Source organism: Suricata suricatta, chromosome 9 (assembly GCF_006229205.1).
Source record: "Suricata suricatta isolate VVHF042 chromosome 9, meerkat_22Aug2017_6uvM2_HiC, whole genome shotgun sequence".
NCBI lineage: Eukaryota > Metazoa > Chordata > Mammalia > Carnivora > Herpestidae > Suricata > Suricata suricatta.
Window position 1 is genome coordinate 100795981 of NC_043708.1, and position 20505 is coordinate 100816485.

Consider the following 20505-nt stretch of genomic DNA (forward strand, 5'->3'; position numbering starts at 1 on the left):
GTTTTCTTGATTGTTTCCTTTGCCTTGCAGAAGCTTTTTATCTTGATGAAGTCCCAAGGGTTCAGTTTTGCTTTAATTTCCCTTGCCTTTGAGGATGTGTCAAGTAGGAGATTGCTGCGGTGGAGGTCTAGGAGGTTTTTCCCTAGAAAGTACTTGGTTTTTAATAGGATCTTTTTAAATTAAAAAATACTATTAACAAAATACTTATGTGTTAGGCATTGTGCTAAGCACTTTGTATATGTTACCTCATTTGATCTTCAAAACAACCGTATTAAGTAGCAATTATTCTTATTTTGCCTAAGGTCACACAACGATTAAATATTAGAATTCATTTCAAACCCAGGTATATCTGGCTGGGAAGCCTGTTCTAACTATTATATTGCCTTCCCATTAAAAAAAAAAAAAGGTCTCTAAAAATTTACAGATACAATAAAAGTCACACTTAGTCACATGCAATTTTATAGATAGTAAAAATAGGTTAGTAAAAACTATGTTTTATATATTTATAGCTCATAAAGAATAAATAGTAAGTTCTTAAGGTCCATAAAATGAATAAATATAAATATATATTTGGATTGTAATTAGTAAATCTGACTGCAAATTTAAAAAGTACACAACTTTTACCATTACTACATAAAGTAATATAAAGACAAGACAAAGGTGGCACAGTAGAGTCGTGTTTTTACATTCTACCTCCTGAGTACAGAGCATGACATATAAAATGGGAAATGGGAAAATGAGTTCGTCACGGACTGAAGAACACAAACAGAATGCTGAGCAGGACTGAAGCTGACGCCTGGTGAACGCTGGATCCAGGAGGCGGTGACAGCTTAAATTTCTCTTCCTGTGGAGTAATCAAAACTAAAACTGCTTCCATAAGGAAAGATTTAAAGGTAGGCTTTTAACTAACCTTGACAGGACTATTCTTCCTAATTTTTTTTCCTATGGTGAGGTTTTGCTAGGCAAGAAAATAATAGTCGACTTGGTATAGCAGTGAGGCATATGTAGAAGAGATAAACTGAGAAAATTATTCTGGCATTCCCTTAGAAACAAGATCCAAAGGCCTGGGTTTAACTTGATATAATTTTGTATGCCTAAAGTTATGAAAATGTAGGATTAAAATCCTAAGAGGGTATAAGGTAAGGTCATTATTCTATGAATCTAATTGTTTTTCTCTATAAAATGCAGTTATAAATTCTAATCCTTCCAGACAAAGATTTCAGGGCTTTTTATATAGGTTTCTTTTTTTTTTTTTTAACATTATTTATTTTAAGAGAGAGAGAGAGAGAACGCACACGCATGTGCATGCACACAAGCACCTGAGCATAGGACAGGCAGAGAGGGAAGGAGAATCCCAAGCTGGTTCTACAATGTCAGCTAAGAGCCCAACCTGGGTCTCTTTCCCACAAACTGTGAAATCATGACCTGAACCAAAACCAAGAGTTAGATGTTTGACTGAGCCACCCAGGTGCCCCAGATTTGTTTTATCCACTAAGAATTACAAAGACATATTTCCAGAATCTCAGTTTTCCATTTTGGGGTAGAATTTTAAAGCTTTGTATTCTGTGATTAGCAGAATACTGATGCCCCCCCCCCCCCCCCCGGCAATCCCCAGAGCCTGTGAATAAGTTACCTTATACAGCAAACGGGACATCGCAGATGCAATTAAATCAAGGATCCTGGACAGGGAGATTGTTCTGTATTATCTGGGTGAGCCCAGTGTAATCACAAATGTTATAAGAGGAAGGTCTAAAGTAAGGGCCAGAGGAGACGTGATGACACAAGTAGAGGTAGGAAGGTGTGAGGTCAGGGACCCAGGAATGCAGGCAGCCTCTAGAAACTGGAACAGCCAAGGAAACATCTCCCCCCAGAGCCTCCAGAAGGAACATGGCCCCATTGACACCTTCATTTTTGCCATTTTGGATTTCTGACCTCCGGAACTATAAGATAAGAAGTTTATGTCTTCCTCGTTTCTGTGTGTGTGTGTGTGTGTGTGTGTGTGTGTGTGTGTGTGTGTATTTTGTTTTGTTTTTGAAGAGGTGGATGACCATTTATTAAGTTTGATGATCCATTTAAGTTTATGCTGTTTTAAGCCACTAAATTTGTGCTAATTTGTTATAGCAGCAACAGGAAACTACATTCCAACTCTTTTTAGACATATTTCTAATATTGAGAATTTGTTGTTGTTAAGAAAAGGCAAATGAGAAAGAATTCTAGAAAGATAGCAGCTTATTCTGTCTTTTTTACATTCCCACACTCCTCAGTAAGCAGATACACAAATTAGAGTAATAATGATGTATATGTAACCTTATAGTCATCAAAATGTCAAAAAACTTAGATTCCATTTATTAATGGAAGAGATGGAGAAGGAGGAGAATGGTTTCATATATTGCCAGTAGAAAGCAATTGGTATTACCTATTAAAATGAAAAATACATTTATCTTTCCAACCAGTGATCCCACTTCTAAAAATCTAACCTCCAGAAATAAAAGCACCTTTATTAAGGACATATTTAAATATATTTATGGCATTTGACTATAGTGGAACAAACTAGAAACAAAGTATCCATCAACAGGATAATACTTAATAAATACAACCATTAAAAAGAATTATAGACTAAAGTTAAAACCCTGTCTCACACCATATGTAACGATTAATTCAAGTTAATTCAAAATGGATCAAATCCAAATGTAAGAACTAAAACTAGAAAGTTCTTAGAAGAAAACAGGCATGAATCTCCATAACCTTGAATTAAGCAATGATTTCTTAGGTATAACACCAAAAGCACAAGAAACAACATAAATAGATAAATTAGGCTTCATAAAAGTTAAAGACGTGTGTATTTCTAAGGACACAGGTGAAGATAATCCACAGAATGGGAGAAAATTGTATATATATGTTATATCTAGAATAAACAAGAATTCTTACAATTCAACAGTAAAAGACAAGGGTAAAGGATCTGAATAGACAGATCTCCAAAGAAGAAAAACAAATAGCCAGCAAGCACATGAAAAGATGGTCAACATAATTAACCATTAGGGAAATGCAAATCAAAACCACAGTGGATAACGCTGCATACATACTAAGATGGCCATGATAAAAAAGGCTGATAAAATCAAGTGTTAGTGAGGATGTAGAGAAATTGTAACCCTTGTGCATTACTAGTCAGAATGTAAGACGGTGTAGCCCCTTAGCAAAATAGGCATTTCCTCAAAAAACTAAACACAGAATTACTATAACCTAGCAATTCTACTCCTAGGTGTATTACCCAAGAGAATCTAACTTATGTCTACCCAAAAACTTGTCCTCACATGTTCATAGTACCATTATTCGTGGTAGCCAAAAAGTGAAAACAACCCACTGTCAACTGAGGAATGGATAAACAAAGGGTATATTCTTAGAATATTACTCAGGCATGAAAAGGAATGATGTAATGATACATGCTATAAAGTGGTGACCATCTTAAACATTATGCTAAGCCAAAGAAGCCAGACACAAAAGGTCCCATATTATGTGACCCCATGTACATAAAGTGTCCAGAATAGGCAAATCCATAGAGATAGAGAGTCTATGAGTGGTTGCCAGGAGCTGGGAGGAGGAAGGAATGGGGAGTGAATGTTAATGGAGTTTCTTTAGGAACTAATGAAACAGTCTGGGATTAGACCATGGTGATGGCTGCACAACCTTGTGAATATACTAAAAAACTCTGTGCATTTCATGTTGAATGAAATGTTCAGTGTTGAACGTTGAATTCTACATACATTATATGGAGGATAAGAACAAGGACAAGAACTTTTTTTAGATCCCTTGCAGGCGCCACTAGGTAAGAAACCATTTGTCATCTATCTGATCAAGTCAGAGCCAAGAATCCATTTTATTTCTAGCTAGCTTTATGTAACTGGATTTTCTATTTACAAAAGAGATAAATGTTTTCCTTTAAAAATGTTTATATCTGGGGCACCTGGCCGGCTCAGGAGTTAGAGCATGTGACTCTTGATCTCAGTTTTAAGTTTGAGCCCCATGTTGGGTGTAGATTAGTTAAAAATAAAATCTTTTTTAAATGTTTACATTTTTAAAAAATGAAGTCAACATAAGAGTACCAAAGAAAAACATTCAGTAAATAACAAGGTAAATTGGCAGACTCTGATATTTGTAAAAGTCCTAGTGTTCTATTGCGTATTTTTTTAAATAATTTTTTAAATGTTTTATTTATTTTTTGAGACAGAGAGAGACAGAGCATGAGTGGGGAGAGGCAGAGAGAGAGGGACACACAGAATCTGAAGCAGGCTCCAGGCTCTGAGCTAGCTGTCAGCACAGGGCCTGACGCGGGGCTCGAACCTATGAACGTGAGATCATGACCTGAGCCAAAGTCAGAGGCTTAACCGACTGAGCCACCCAGGCACCCATATTGCATATTTTTCAAGTCCAAAATACTGCTTGGATTAATAATGAAGTAAAAGTCAATATACCATTCACTTCTCAGTGCCAAGTGTCTCCATAACTTAATCTCTGGATATGTTCTTCGAAGTACAACCCTTTGTTTCAGTACTGTTTCCAAGGAAATTTTCAAGGATTTGCCCTTTAGATTAGGGATCATAGATTTTGCTCCTTTCCTTTTCAATAGCCTGCCACTGGCTTCCATGGGGCCACGGTTCCTGAACTGTGCAAGCTGAAGTGAGTTGAGAGACAAGAAAAGCTCTGATACTGGATACCTTACAGATACCATGCCAACTTGTAGTTCCGGGTAGTTAATATGTGACACCACATTCTTTTTTTTGTTTTTTCTCATGTTTATTTTGAGAGAGACAGAGCTGAGCAGGGAGGGGCAGAAACAGATACAGAATCCCAAGCAGGCTCCACACTGTCAGTACAGAACCCAACACCCAGTGCAGGGGTCTATCTCAAAGAACCATGAGCCAAAATCAAGAGTCGGATGCTTAACCACCTGAGCTACTCAGGTGCCCCTGATGATGTCATATCTTTGTGAAGCTGGGTTGTTTGTGGTCCATTGCTGTGGTATAAAGCAAGTACTGTACAAAAGTCACTGAAGAAAGGAGATGGCAGTGTCCAATCTGATCTGTTTTTGAGAAATTGTGCATGCCCAAAAGGAACACCCATTCCATTGCTAACTGTGGCCATTTAAGAATGAGATAAAAAATACTTTTGTTTTTAATTTACATGTATTAGAACCTAACTACTTAAACTGTTAGTGTTTGGGGGTTTTTTGGCCAAGGCATTCTGTGAAAAAATTACTGAGACTCTAAAAATGCTGTAAACCAAGCAAGTTTGGAAACATTTGGGTTATTTACTTTTCCATATATTAAATACACTCCAAATTTTGGATAGTGATTCAGTTTATTTTTTGTTTTTTGAGAGAGAGCAAGTGGGGGAGAGCAAGCAGAGGGAGGGAGAGAGAGAGGGAGAGAGAGAGGGGGAGAGAGAGAGAGAGAGAGAGAGAGAGAGAGAGAGAGAGAGAGAGAGAGAGAATCTCAAGCAGGCTCCACACTCAGCATGGAGGCCATTGCAGAGGCCAATGCAGTGCTCAATCTGAACACCCTGAGACCGTGACCTGAGCAGAAATCAAGAGTCGGACACTCAACAGACGGAGCAACCCAGGTGCCCTGAGTTTTTCAGTTTTCAGTTCTTGTGCCAGGATCCTCTTATCTATGAGTCAGTAGATTTAAGGATCAGCCTTCCAGATTGGGGGTGAATATGTAGAAACATCTCTTGATAGGAAAGGCCCATTTTAAAGCCTTCCTTTAAAGGTAACTAAATACAAGCAGTATCTTCCCAGTCCAATGTGGCTAGGGGGAGATACACTCCACTTCCTAGCGCCCTCGGATCATTCCATAAACCTTCAAAATGACAAGGAGACCCCAGAGCCACTCAACAAACATCTGTAGTCCGGTGTGTTCATGTGTCTGGACCAGGGAATTCCATGCCATCTCTCATTTCCAGCCAGGCCATCCTGGGGTAAATCATGCTACTCCCGATGCCTCCTCTCCAATTTCCTACCCCAAAAGGAACTTTCTATAACTCCAACCCCAGCTGCAGTTATTCTACTAAATTATGCAGCATGTTAGGAACACATAAATCCAAAGCATTACATTGTAATTACTGTGTAATTGTAATGATTGTTACATCATTAAATATAAACTGTAAATGTTTCCATAGTTACAATAGCAAACTTTTTTTAGAATTAACAAATAATGGATTTCTTACCATTTTTAAAAAATTATTTAGCTACTCACAGCAATTTGGAAAAGGACTGAAATTAGGGTTTCTACTCCTGAAATAAGATAAACTAATCAGAATACACTTCCTAAAATTTTTATACCAAATTCACACACACAGCATATAGAAACATATAGTATATTCACACATACTTTAACAAAAAGGGAAATTTGCCCATAATCAAAACTTTATTGAAAAACTGACACCAAAATAGGAGATGACTGTGGTATACCTTACAAAATTAAACGTAATTACATTATCTTGGTAGATTAACTGGAATTATTGAACTGATAAGGCTTTCTGCGATATAACACAAATTCAAGAGGTGGTGTGGATCATTAGTGTTGCTTTCTTCTAAATGAACACCCTGAAAAGGAATCACAAGAGCATATTAAGTGTAGTCTATCTCTAGCATAGTTTTAATGACAAAAAGTACTTTTTAAGTTAAAAAAAAGTTTTAGGAATATTAGATTAATATTCATATATAGGTTATATATCTTTTATACCAGTAGTTTATTATCATAAATCTTATATATTTGAATTTATTCCAATGTGACTATAATTGTTATTCCTGTTTCTCAAATGCTAAATTGTAGTCTACATAAGACCATGAGCCTAAATTCAATAGTTAAAACTTTAATGCAAGCTATCAGAAAATGCAATCTTAGTTTTTAGGAACTATTCTGAATCACCTTCCTAAAAAACGAATTTTGATTAGGATTCTCTTCAAATCTGCTAGGAAAACTCATAATACCCTATTAATCAGCCATCAGCACATGGGCACAAAACTCCAAGATCATGGCATGATGTAAAGGTTTAAAAACTCTTGCAAGTACACTTTTGAGAGCAATACTGCACTTAAATATCATATGCAGACCTCATACTTAGATCTCACCAGCTCACACAAAACAGATTAGTTGCCAAACTATAGCTCCTCTGGAGAGAACAACATGGAATTCACAACTCCCCAAAATATCGCAAGCAAATTTCAAGTATCATTATGGAATTATAAACCTACAAGTACTAGCATGGAAAACAATAAACATTATTACTATTTTTTTCTTACTGCATAAAAGCGAAAGAGCAACTAAAACGGGATTTTTAGGGGCACCTGGCCTGCCTCAGTCAGTATAGCATGCAACTCCTGATTTCAGGGCTGTAAGTTCGAGCCTCACATTGGGGATAGAGATTATTCAAAAATAAAATCTTTAATAACTAGAGGAATAAATAAATAAATTTTCTAAAATGAGGTGTTTAAGTAGATGCTTACAAATCAAAACCTCTGGCATTTTAATTTATACATTAGTTTCTGTTGCTTAGCCAGCAATGATAAAAAACTGTCTTCAGTCAAATCTGTCAAATACATATGAAACAAAGCATTTACAACAGAATTTTTTATTTTTATTTTTTTAATATTTTTTAAATATTTATTTATTTAAGAGAAAGAGAGAGACAGAGCATGAGTAGAGGAGAGGCACAGAGAGGAGACACAGAATCTGAAGGAGGCTCCAGGCTTTGAGCTGTCAGCACAGAGCCTGATGCGGGGCTTGAACTCATAAGACATGAGATCATGACCTTAGCTGAAGTTGGATGCTTAACCAACTGAGCCACCCAGGCTTTTTAAAATTCTATTGGTTTTAAAAGTCTTTATGTCCTACTGTATGTAATTTTTGTTTGACTCCACTGTGACTTACGTTTAATATTCCAAGTTAAGCAAATTAAATCACTACAACAGAATTCGGTGTTCCAAACTAAGAAAAATAATAGTTAAATGAGTTCATTACAGAGTCAAGAATATAAACTTAACCATTTGAGCAGGCTACTCTTTACTGAAAAAGCATACAATGAAAGATACAATTATTTTGACAATAATTTACGATTTCTTTTAAACTGGTTTTTGGTAAAGGTAGTCATTGATAATCCTAAAATCTCATCACTGGGTTAGAAGATGCCAAATGATGTACCTTCTGTGAGTCTGGCCTTTCCTCCTGTCGGCTGGCACAACACTGTTGAACAGCCTACACAAAGAACCACTGTCTGAGCATGGCTGAAAACCGTGGTAATCTTGTAGCAACCTAGAAAAAGGGCAATGTTGAAAGCAAAAAGCAGAAGAAAATAAAGCACACTGTTGAACATGTTTCTAGCAAAGACCTTGTAAAAGATTAAGAACTTTAGTGCTCGCAATAGCAAGTCACACATTTAATGTAGTCACATAAAAAGAGCTTTTAAAAGACAACAGGTGAAATTAGTCATATATTTTATTGAACTCAGTATTTCCAAAATAGTATTACCATTGCAACATGTAATCAATATAGTTTTTGTGTATGTGCTCCATCTTAAAAATCAGGTGTACATTTTACACTTAAGGAGTACCTTCCGTTTTGGCCACATTTCACGTGCAGGAGCCACCTATGGCTGATGGCCACCACAGCTTTCCACTAAAGAACATATTTTTCATCAGGAAGAAAACTGATCATCTGAACAACTTACACACTTAGTAAGGCAAACATCATATCCCCTTTAGAGTGTCCTCTTCACCACCCCCTCCCCCAAATCTTTCCCTTTGAATCACTTATTAGGAAAATGTCCCTTTTGACATTTTCAGTTCTGTAATCCCACTTCTACTCAACAAAGGGTCCTAACGGATCTAACAAACACACCATACTAGCAATCCCTTCAGAAATTTTCCTTGAGAAAGGAATTAGGATCTGAAAAATTACCTGGACATTTTACATCCATAAAATAGGAATTTGGGCTTTGAACTAGCCGTTTCTTTTTATGTTTTTTCTTTTCCTCTTCCAAGGATGGGTGGAGTAAATCTCTAGCCAACTGGATTGGGGGGCGAAAAAAAGCATGTTACTATTCCCAGAACGAACTCACAATGCTGGCAGATTTAACCAGACGTGAAATATACATGTAAAAAAAGGGAATAAGTCATACTCAGCAAACGCAATACGTCAGATATTTTTCTTTTTCTTCTTCTTCTTTTTTTTTTTTTTTTTAGCCTGTTAACTTTAATCAATACTTTTTAGAATGCTTGTATTCTCCAGGTCCCAGTAAAGTAACTCTATGACGATCAAGAAGCATATGGTAAAGTTAATCCCGTTCCTTTTTGGTCCACTAAGTAACAGTCTCCAATATAAACAAAACTGCGGGGCTAAGTAAGAACTTGACCCCAACCGTTGCACCCGCTGAGAGTAGAAATCGCTGAGGTAGACCGGAGAGTGACAACCCTTGGGTAATTTCTGTCCCCAGGGTTCAGCATCTGATCTGACAGGAACTCTGAGCGGCTAAAGCCTGACTGTCCTTGATGGTGTTAACAAGTAAGGTAACTGCGAAGTCAGTTTTGAAAAAGGAAAGCAGAAAATCGCTTCCGAGAGGGAGGAAAACCACCAAGCGCAAGGAGAGCAAAATGACTCCAAAGACTACAAGCCTCACGGGCGCCCACCCAAACCCTAAAAGGCTGAGTGTTACCGAGGAGGTGTCCCTAGCCAGGGACTCAGACCTAAGCCCAGGGCGGCCCCGGGCTCCACGCCCAAGCAGGGCCCTAAGCGCCGCGCTGTCCAGGCAAGTCCCAACAAGTCCGCCACGCGCGGAGGAGCTGCGCAATCAGCACCACCGAACCGTGTTCGGCAGCGACCCCGAGCCCGCGGAGGCGTCGGGCTAACCCTCCTCCAGGACCCCTCGAGAGAGAAGCCCGAAATAAACGCCAAGCCAGAAAGCAAACAACTCACAGGCATATTGATCCTTTCGCAATCTCAGCCAGTCCGATCTCTAAAGCAACACCCCAACCGAGCAGCACGCGAACAGGCGAGCTGCATCAACTTCCGGGATAGAGGCGGCTGGGCGGAGCGGAGCGTCGGGATCGACGGGCCCGTCCGCTCTAGGCGCTCCTCTCGGTGGTGGGGGTCGGCTTCGGCCGGCCAGCCGATTAGGGGCTGTGGGTGAGGCGAGGTTCCCGTCGTCCGGAAGGCCGGAACTGCACCAGCCTAGCGGGCTCCTGGGCGAGGGCCGTAGGACGTAGGGCTCCGCGTCGGACCAGCAGTGCCCGGAGTGAGACTCAGGCGCTGTGGTCCGGCTGGGAAGCCGCCGGGGGCTTAGGCCGCGGAGAGAGAACGCGGGCTGGCCGCCTGAGCCCCGCGGCGCTGGGAATCTGGGGGAGAGAGGGTGGGGGTGCGCGGTGGGTAGTCCCCGGCACGGTCCCGGCCTCCAGGCTCCCAGCTCTCACCGCAATTCTCTGTTCTTTTTTTTTTTTTTTCCTAAGCAGTAGCATCTATCGAAACTATTTACCCGTGTCAGCGAAATCATGAAAGGTTCCTATACTGGAGCATCCAACTTCCAAGGTAACGGTTACGTTCTTTGTGGGATGTGGCTGTGACTTGGGTTTGCTTCCCCTGAAGTTTTTAAGAAGCAGGATTCGCTGCCAGGCTTAGTTCACTTCATGGCTCCTTCCAGCCTCTGAGGATTTTACTTTTCAGAGCGGACATCTGGGGCCTGAAAAAAACGGTGTCGCTGAGAGCCAGACTTGAAATGTGTGTGTGTGTGTGTTTTTAACATTTACGTTAATGTACAGTGAAGTCTTGGCTTCGGGAGTAGAATCCAGTGATTCATCTCTTACATACAGTGATTCATCTCTGACACTCAGTGTGCATCCAGAAACATGCCCTCCTTTTCTTAAACATTTTTTTAAGTTTATTTATTTTGAGAGAGGCAGAGACAGTGTGCGTGGGGGAGGGGCAGAGAGGGAGACAGAATACCAAGCAGGCTCTACACTGTTGGCATGGAGCCCAACATGGGTCTTGAACTCAGGAAACCACGACCAGAGCCAAAACCAAGAGATCAGATGCTTAAGTGGATGAGCCACCCAGGCGCCGGCCCCCCGACCCCCAAAGTGCCTTCCTTAATGCCCATCACCTATTTAACCACCCTTCTGGCAACCCTCAGTTTGTTCTCTGTATTTAAGAGTCTCTTATGGTTTGTCTCCCACTCTGTTTTTATCTTACTTTCCCTTCCCTTCCCCTATGTTCATCTATTGAGTTTTTCAAAATCCACATGTGAGTGAAATTGTATCTCTCTCTCTCTGACTGACTTTCCTCACTTGGCATAATATCCTCTAGTTCCATCCACTTGTTGCCAATGGCAAGATTTCATTCTTTTCATCGCTGAGTGGTATTCTATTGTATGTATATACCACATCTTCTTTATGCATTCATCAGTCATGGACATTTGAGCTTTTTCCATAATCTGGCTATTGTAGATAGTGCTGCTATACATTGGGGTGCATGTGCCCCTTTGAACTGAAATATTTTTTATGAGGATAAACTTGAGGAATGGGTGTGAGCAAGTGTAATTAAAGGAATACCAGGAGACACTTGATCAGAAAAATGTCCTAGATAACATTCACGACCACCTTTCGTTTCACACATTTTGGCAAATGCAGAAAAATTGAAGAAAATTAAAATCACCATCCAGAGCTAAACATTATTGACATTTTGACCTGTAACCTTACAAACATTTTTTGTTTGTTTGCATAGAGGTCTGTTTGGGGTTTGGGTTTTATATAATTGGTATCATCTTGTGCATATTCTTTTGTAGACTTTATTTTCCTCCGTTCATTATCAAATGAACATTGCTCCATGTTACATGCTTTCCTACATTCTGGCTTTTAATGCGCACACAAGCATTCATACTATGAATATGTACCTTCCTTTCATCCATACACTAAAGTGGACATTGGATTTAGGTTTTTAAATACTAAGCATTTTAAATATTACAAAATATTTTATAAAGATAAGTATATGGAATAATACAATAATGTAGGCAGAATAATTACTCCCCCCACCAAGACCTCAGTGCACTAATCCCCAGGACCTATGGTTACATGACAACGGGAATTAAGGTTGCTAATTAGCTAACTAGGAGCATTATCTCTATAGGCCCAGTGTGATCACAAGGGTCCTTAAAAGTGGAAGAGGAAAACAAAAAGAGAGCCAGGGAAAGTGATGCGATGATGAAAGAAAGGTCTGAGGGATGCTCTGTTGCTGGATGTGAAGATGGAAGAGGGAGCTAGAGCCAAGGCGTGTGGGCAGCTTCTAGAAGCTAAACTCTGCCGTGTGGTCTCCAGGAGGAGCACAGTCCTGCCAGCATCTCAGTTTTAACCCAGTGAGATCCGAGTCAGACTTTGGACTTCAGAACCATGACTTAAAAAATTTATGCTGTTTTAAGCCACTAATTTTACAGTTTTTTTGTTATGGTAGAAAATTACAATAATGAAGACCCATGTAGCCACTCCCCAATTCTGTCAAATCTTAACATTCAATGCTCCTGAGATTTTATCATTGCTAGAATAACACTGTAGTAAACATTCTTATAGATGAGTCTCTGTACACATCCTTAATTACTTCCTTAAGATAAATTCCTAGAGGACAAATTGCTGAGTCAAAACTGATGCACATTTTGGGGCACCCGTGTGGCTCATTTGGTTGAGTGTCCAACTTCGGCTCAGGTCATGATCTCACAGTTTGTGAGTTGGAGCCCCCCATCAGGCTCTGTGCTGACAGTTCAGTTCAGAGCCTTGAGCCTGCTTTGGATTATGTATGTGTGTTTGTGTGTGTGTCTCTCTCTCAAAAAAAAAAACCACTTAAAATAATAATGTAACTACCAATTACCCTCCAGAAAAACCAAACCAATTTACATTCCAGTTATAAATGTTTGAGATGCCCCTTTATTTTACCCTTGACAATACTGGATATTATGTTTTTCCTTATCTCAGTCAATGAAGAACTGTGTGGTATTTTTTTTATCGTATTTCACTGTTATTTTAATTAATATTTTTCACTGCTTATTGGCAGTTCACCTATTTCCATTGAGATGATCATCTACTTCCTCCTTATGTATTTTTCCATATTAATGACATTAGTGATCACAAATGCGGCAAATGTTTTCCCACCTCGTTAGTTCCTGTTAACTTTATTCTATTAATTTTCTTGGTGATTTTAAAACTATACAGAAATTTTAAATTTTGTGTGTATATGTTTATTTCAAACCTATTGTTTTTTCCTTGTTTTGCTTTTGTGTTTTGATAGGCCACGTTAGGGTCAGCTAAACTTTCTTCTAATTCTTTTGTTATGATATTTATTCTTTAGCTTAATTAACCTGAAATTTATTTTGGCACTTGATATGCAGTAGGCCTCAGAACACTTTTTTTAAGTTTATTTATTTATTTTGGGAGAGAGAGAGAGGGAGGGAGAGAGAGGGGAACAGAGGATCCAAAGTGGGCTCCTCGATGACAGCAGTGAGCCCAGTGTAGGGCTCCCAAACCCTGAGATCATGCATGACCTATGCCCCAGTCAGATGCTTAACGGACTGAGCCACCCAGGCATCCCCTCAGAACCCTTTCTAATGATCACTCCTAGTAATTGTTTCATTTCCTTACTAATGCCCAGTACAGTGTCAAAGTCCTCAACTTCTGAGACGCTGTAATTTCATGGGAAATAAAACTCAAGGTCTTAGTTATCTCCTAAAATGTCCCAGTGTCATTGCACAGCTGGCAGATTAAGGGACCCAGAGCCCCTTTGCCTTGGCAGCGAAAGTGCTTCAGTTATCTCTTGTTTGGCACCAGCCTCCCTCTACCTCGCAAGAGCTCAGCTGTCTCCGCTCCCTTCCCCCTTCGTCAACGTTAGACGCTGGGAAAGGTCATAGGTGTTCCAGTTAAGCTGGGAACTTAACCGGTGCTAAATGTCAGGCTAGCCAAGACCAGTTCTAAATGGGTCAGATCGCTACTTGCCCTGGGGCGGGGGTGTGCCTCTGGCTCGTGCCCTTCTTTTCCCAGAAAGATGATTGGAAATTTGTTCTGTCTTAAGAAATTCCGGGTATGGGTATGAGATGGGGCCCTAAAGATAACTTTTCACACTCTGCCTTTCTAAGTATTTTTCTGAGACACTCAGAGAAATCTGTCATCTGCAAACTTTAACAAGGCTGGATTCCTTTTCTCTTCCTCTCTGCTCCACCTGCTGTCAGGATTCAGAGCATGTGTGGCGTACTCTCAACACATTCCTGAAATCAACAGCAACTTTTGAAAGCACGCCTCTTCTCTGCTCACCAGTTCTCAAATAGGATCACAACCACTGTCCCAAAAGCTCCACTGTGGGGGATGAAGTTCATGGAGATGTGTGACATTCTCAAGTAAGCTCCCATCCAGAAGGGGTAAGAGTATCAGGTGTGAACTCTGTTATCATTTTCTTTCTTTTCCACACCAACTGAATTTCTGGCAGAAGCTGAGCCCCATTGGGCTGTACTATAGGCTGAATGTGTGTGTGTCCCCCTGAACTTCAGAGGTTGAATCTTAACTCCCCAGTGAGAGGTTATTGAGAGGTGAGGACTCTGAGAGGTGGTTAGGTCATCAGGGTGGAGCCCTCATGAATGGAGTTAGTGCCATTAGAGAAGCCCGAGTAAGCTTCCTCACTCCTTCTACCACCTAAGGACGCAGTGGTGAGACTGCCATCTATGAACTAGGCTCCAGATCCACCCACACCATTGATCTTGGACTTGCCAGCCTCCAGAATTGTGAGAAATAAATGTCTGTTATTTAAGCCACACACTTTAGGGTATATTGTTATAGCAGCCTAAACAGGCTAAGCAGTCCGGCCTGGCAGAACATTTCACCTCATTCTTGCAAATTGTGCTAGGTTTTCCCCGACGTGATCTCTCCTTCCTTCACCCTTCTCTGTGCCCAGCAGGCTGACTTTGATGGGCTGCATCTGCTGAGTTCTCTTGTCCTCTGGTTTCTAGTTGAGTTGGGCCAATGGGAGGTATCAGTAGGAACTCACAAGGTGGGTGAAGAGAAATACTGGGGCATTCACCCCCTGGATTTATCCTTGAGGGACCATTTTCTTCCACGTGGCTGTGTTTCTCTAAAAGAAACAGTTGTGAGGCACCTACATGGCTCAGTGAGTTAAGCATCTGACTCTTGATCTCAGCTCAGGTCTTTTATTTTTTTTTGATGTTTACTTATTTTTGAGAGAAAAGGAGAGAGAGTGTTTGACCTGGAGAGGGGCAGAAAGACAGGGAGACAGAGGATTTGAAGTAGGCTCTCCACTTTCAGCGCTTTCAATGCAGGGCTGAAATTCATGAACCATGAGATCATGACCTCACCTGAAGGCAGACACTTAACCAACTGAGCCACCCAGGTGTACCTCAGCTCAGATCTTGATCTCATGGTCCTGAATTCAAGTGCTGAATTAGGCTTCGTGCTGGGTGTGAGGGCTACTTAAAAAATTAAAATAAAGGGGCGCCTGGGTGGCTCAGCCAGTTAAGCATCCATCTTTGGCTCAAATCATGATCTTGTAGTCTTGAGTTTGAGCTCTGGATTGGGTTCTGTGCTGACAGCTCAGAGCCTGGAGCCTGCTTCAGATTCTGTGTCTCCCTCTCTCTCTGCCTCTCCCCTGCTCATGCTCTGTCTTTCTCACTCTCAGAAATGAATAAGTACTAAAAATAAGTAAATTAAAATAAAGAACATCTGGGTGGCTCAGTTGGTTAAGCATCCAACCTTTGATTTCAGCTCAATTCATGATATCAAGGTGTGTGAAACATAGCTTATGTTGGGCTCTGTACTGACAGCGAGGAGCCTGCTTGAGATTCTCTCTCCCTCTCTTTCTGCCCCCTCCAATAAATAAATTAAAAATAAATAAATAAAAATAAACAGTTGCTTGAAGCATCCCTTTCCTACAGCTCTTATGACATTTCAGTCAATACCTTCTCCCTGTTTGGTTCTTCTGCCTGAGGGATGGTGTCTCACTATCTTTTGTTCATTTCTGTTTACCCTGCCTATTATTTTGTAAATAATACCTACATGAAGCTACCTTCAGTCATCTCTTTTGAGTGGGCCATTTGTACTCTGCCAGGACCCCGACGTGGGGATCCCTTGCCAGGATATGCTCGTGTTTAGCCTGCAACGCTTTGTAGATCTGTGGATGGGGTCTGTCTGCCCTTCAGCCCCTCAGCTATCAATCCAACCAAGTCACCACAGGGATGTCCTTTGCCCCTTACTATGGAACCCTTCATGTTTAATGGTCGTGGCCTGAGATGGAAATGGGGAAAGAGAGACAGCCTAGAGTCCTACCCATGAAATTCTTTGACATATTATTGGTAGCATTGGGATCACCTAGGAACTCTCTGGAATTGCAGACTCAGGCCCCCACTCCAGACCTCCTGAGTCAGAATCTGCATTTTAAGAAGATCATCTGGCAATTTGCATGCAGATCCCAGGAGAAGAAACACTGCCCTAGATTATGAAACTGGCATTCTCTCTGGAGTCCTCCCACCTTCTCTGTGAGACTGCACAGAAGCCAGAACCAGATTCCCACAACTCCAGATAAATCAAGGCTGTTTCTCTAGATTGGAACAGGGAAGTTCTCCTCATCCCCTCCTTCTCCAAGATGCTTTCTCCTTTTCAGCAGATCTTATTCTCCCTTACTATGTCCAGGAAACCTTTAAGTCAGTGATCCTCAAACTTGGTTGCGCATTAGAATCACCAGAGGAGCGTCCTAGGTCAGTTGAAGAGCGTTTGGCGGTGGGATCCAGGTGGCAGTATTTTTTATGACTCTCTAGATTCCATAAGTAGCCAAGGTTGAGAACTACTACTCTCCGTTCAATGGAGGGCTCAAAAGTTTCAGCACAGCCTAAAAGGACTACAGCCTACTCCTGCTGAAAGGTAGAAAGAAGGAAAAATACAGAGGGGAAAAAAATCATTAATATCCAGTACATCCAGACTGGGTAGCCAGGTGAGACCTCCCAGCACCATCGTGCCTGTCTTGATGGTCAGGTGCCTGGTCTCTGCATCTCTCCAGCTGTTGCCTCCTGCAAGCCCTCTTGTCCCCTGCCCGAGTCTTCAGGGGAGAAGTGAGCTTCTGGGAGTCCAGGTGCTGTCTCAAACTTCAGTGTCTCCCCCCAGCTCGGAGTGAAGATATTTTATGAAGATGCTGGGTACTATTGGCGTACAATGTATGCCAATGTCACCTTCCTCTTTTCTGCAGCACTTACTGCCTGCATTAATCCTTTCCCCAGTAAGCACTGCTGTCTGGTGTGGTTTTTCTTCTCATATTCTTGTGCTGCAGATGCATGCTCCTTAGGTCCATGTGTCTGTGTGTTCCCTTCCTTAGAAGTCCGCCGGCTTCTTAAGAGCAGGGTGTGCATGTCCTTCACTGGCCTAGTAGCCTAATAGGCACAGGAGTATGTCCCAAGTGCCATCTACTCAATGTAACTGGCTTGATGGTCTTTGAGAACTAACTCTTCTCCCTCTGCTTTATCCAGAACACTTCTTTTTTTGTCTTTACTTTATAGGTCCCTCTTGAGGCATGCCTTTGGTGTTTCCTCTGCCTCTACTTGGTGTGATGAGAAGACCGAAGGGCCACAGAATTCTGGCCAAGCCCCAGTTAATTTGTTTTCTGAAACTGAAAAAGTAAGTGTCAGTCATTATAGAGTTAATGAGATAGTATAGCGAGCTCTTCCCTTGGAAGGCCTGTTTGAGCAAAAATAAATGAAAATCATTCTGTTTTCTCATTAGATAAAAGCTGATTAAAAGGCTAATGGGTCAGCAGGCTCAGAGTATTAAGAAGAATGGTGCTCTGTTTATTCACATTTAAAAACTTATTCAACTATTTGCAGAATGTCTGTATACAGAACAGGCAGGCAATGCAGAACCTTTTTAAGCCTAATAGCCGCTTAACCATCTTAAGTTCTTTCCTCATCTGTAAAATGAAAACATTTATGTCTGCTTCTTAAGGCTATATGACGATAGAACGAGGTAATGCTTGTAAAGTGCACAGTATAAGTGCTCAGTCAATGCCGACTCTAATTCCTAGAGCTTGTTGGTTATAAAGAAATCGGTTGGCTCTGGGAATCTTGGGCTGATGATGATTTCTCTCTTAGTGACTTGTAAAACGCAAGGTTTTTAGAATAGTTCTGACTTAGGGAAGACCATGAATTTGTTCTATCTGCAGAAAATACTTGCTGGAGTCTTACCTTTGAATCAAAAACCAAGAAATTGTTCTTTCAAAATCCAGTAGGTGGCACAAGGAGCCACTTGTCGTGCAGGACAAGCACTGGCCAGCAGAGAGCTTTACCTTTCCAGCTGCAGAGGGCCTTCGTCCTGACTCGGTCTCCTTTCTCTGTTACCTGGTCACTCCATAAACAGCTGCGCATAATAGACGGGGGTTTCAATATATAGACTGGGGTTATTATGAGTTTTCCTAAAGGAAAAATAGATGTGACTTATAAGGCAGTTGAGAGTGAGTCTAATCTTATCCCAAATACCTTCTACTCATATGAAACTATTTAACTCTGTTAAACTACTTAAATTCCAAATGGCCCATAGGTGAAAGTTAAATACCATTGGCTCTAAGTGTATTTTCATGGAGACACATAGTCCAAAAATACAGTAGAAGTTCTGTCATCATTGTGAATTGTGCCAGCTCTGCAGTCACTGTGTGGCAGAGACTCGAAAGCAGTGGGACCCTGGGAGATCGTGTTTGCTAATTACCCTAAGTGTTTCCACAGTGGTCAATTTCAAGAACTAAAGTGAAGTCACTTTACACAAAGCAGGGAAGAGAGGAGTATAATCCTCCTGATCAGGTAATGCCAAAGTCATCAAAACTGCTAATAAAATATCCATATAGACACTTTGGGGCATTCTTTTCTCTTATACCAAAAGCAGGAATGGAAAATGGGAGAAAGAATGAACTACTAGACTAACCCACAGACTGAATGGTTGCCCTTAAATGAAGACGGGCTGACCTGCTGGATCGTTTTCTCCACCTGAGCACAGCACATTACACAGAATAAGAGCTCTATAAGCCATTACTCTCGGACTTGCTAATAATGTAGCAATATATTAAATATGGAGTTTCAGGTTAGAAAGGGACAACCCTTTCCTATTTTCAAGAGGAAATCCTCTTATTTTGTCTAAGTTTACTTGCTTTTAAAATCACCTATTGATGGGATGCCTGGATGGCTTGGTCGGTTAAGTATGACTTTGGCTCAGGTCATGATCTCACGATTCATGGGTTCAGGCCCCATATTGGGCTCTGTGCTGACAGCTCAGAGCCTGGATCCTGCTTCAGAGTCTGTGTCTCCCTCTCTCTCTGCCCCTCCCCCACTCACATGCTCTCCCTCTCTCTCTCAAAAATAAATCAACAAAAAATAATGATAAAATAAATTCACCTCTTGACTTTCAGGCCTAGGAAAGGAACATAGAAAACACACATCATTCATGTTCCAACTGAATCCCCTGAGCTAACTGAGGACAGCCTCCCCTTAGAACTTAATTTACTTCTCCAGTATGAATATCAGAGTATTTGCAGTTTCTGATCTGAGTTTCTGAATGTTTCCTTGGACATTCTCCAATTTGCCCACATCCCTCTTAAAACGGGCCCAATGACTGAACACATTGCCAGCTCTGAATCACAGGGAACTATGACTTGTCTTGTTCTGATCGTCACGTGTGTATAGCACAGTCCAATATCACATAAGCTCTTTTGGCAGCGTAATAGCATCACACCATTTATTTATGTAACCTTATAGCTGACTAATATCCTAAGTCTTCTTAAGTGTTGTTACTAAGCCTCATTTCTCATGCTTTAATTGCATTTTAAGAAATCTAAGTCTAGGGGCATCTGGGTGGCTTATTCGGTTAAGCATCTGACTCTTGATTTTAGCTCAGGTCATGATCTCATGGTTGTGAGATCAAGCCCCATGCTTTGGGGTCCATGTTGGCCATGGAGCCTGCTTACGATTCTCACTCTCTTTCTCTCCCTCTCTCCCTTTTTCCCTCTCTCCCTGTCTGCCCTCACCTCTAGAAAAAAAAGAAAGAAAAAGAACCCTGAGTCTAATGAATATACTAAAAACCATTGGACTGTACTCTTTGTCAGTGGGTTGTATGATAGGTAAGTATCAATAAAGCTTTTAAAAAATGTAAATTCAGGAAAGAAAAGCAAATGTATTTTATCAAATAACTACGGAATCTTGCCAGGCACATTATCTCGTATAATCCTTTCAACAATCCTTTTGTGTTTTAGAGGAATTAAGAACCTTGTGTAAGTGGAGGAGCAGGGATTTGAACCTAAGTCTGCTCAAGATGCCCATGCTCATTCCACCACACTGCTTCCCTGTCACCCTGCTAAGTGCCAGGCATCGTGATTAGCGCCCAGCTGAAGTGACAGGGAGGAGGTCTTCCAGGCAAGCAGAGCTGCAGGACCATGGACCCTCAAAGCAGGA

General features: G+C 41.0%; 1 protein-coding gene across 2 annotated transcripts; it reads right to left on the bottom strand.

Annotated features, from left to right (window-relative positions):
• Positions 1-6399: 6399 nt before the first annotated feature.
• Positions 6400-10074, bottom strand: RPS27L (ribosomal protein S27 like). Of its 2 annotated transcripts, none has more exons than XM_029951056.1 (4): positions 9969-10074; positions 8955-9063; positions 8199-8309; positions 6400-6601 (listed from the first exon to the last, which is right to left on the bottom strand). In XM_029951056.1, the coding sequence occupies exons 1-4, from the start codon at positions 9972-9974 to the stop codon at positions 6573-6575; spliced, it is 255 nt and encodes an 84-aa protein (XP_029806916.1). In that variant the 5' UTR covers positions 9975-10074; the 3' UTR covers positions 6400-6572. The 2 variants fall into 2 exon arrangements, with proteins under 2 accessions (XP_029806916.1, XP_029806917.1); XM_029951057.1 differs by lacking the exon at positions 9969-10074 and adding an exon at positions 9175-9893.
• Positions 10075-20505: the final 10431 nt, after the last annotated feature.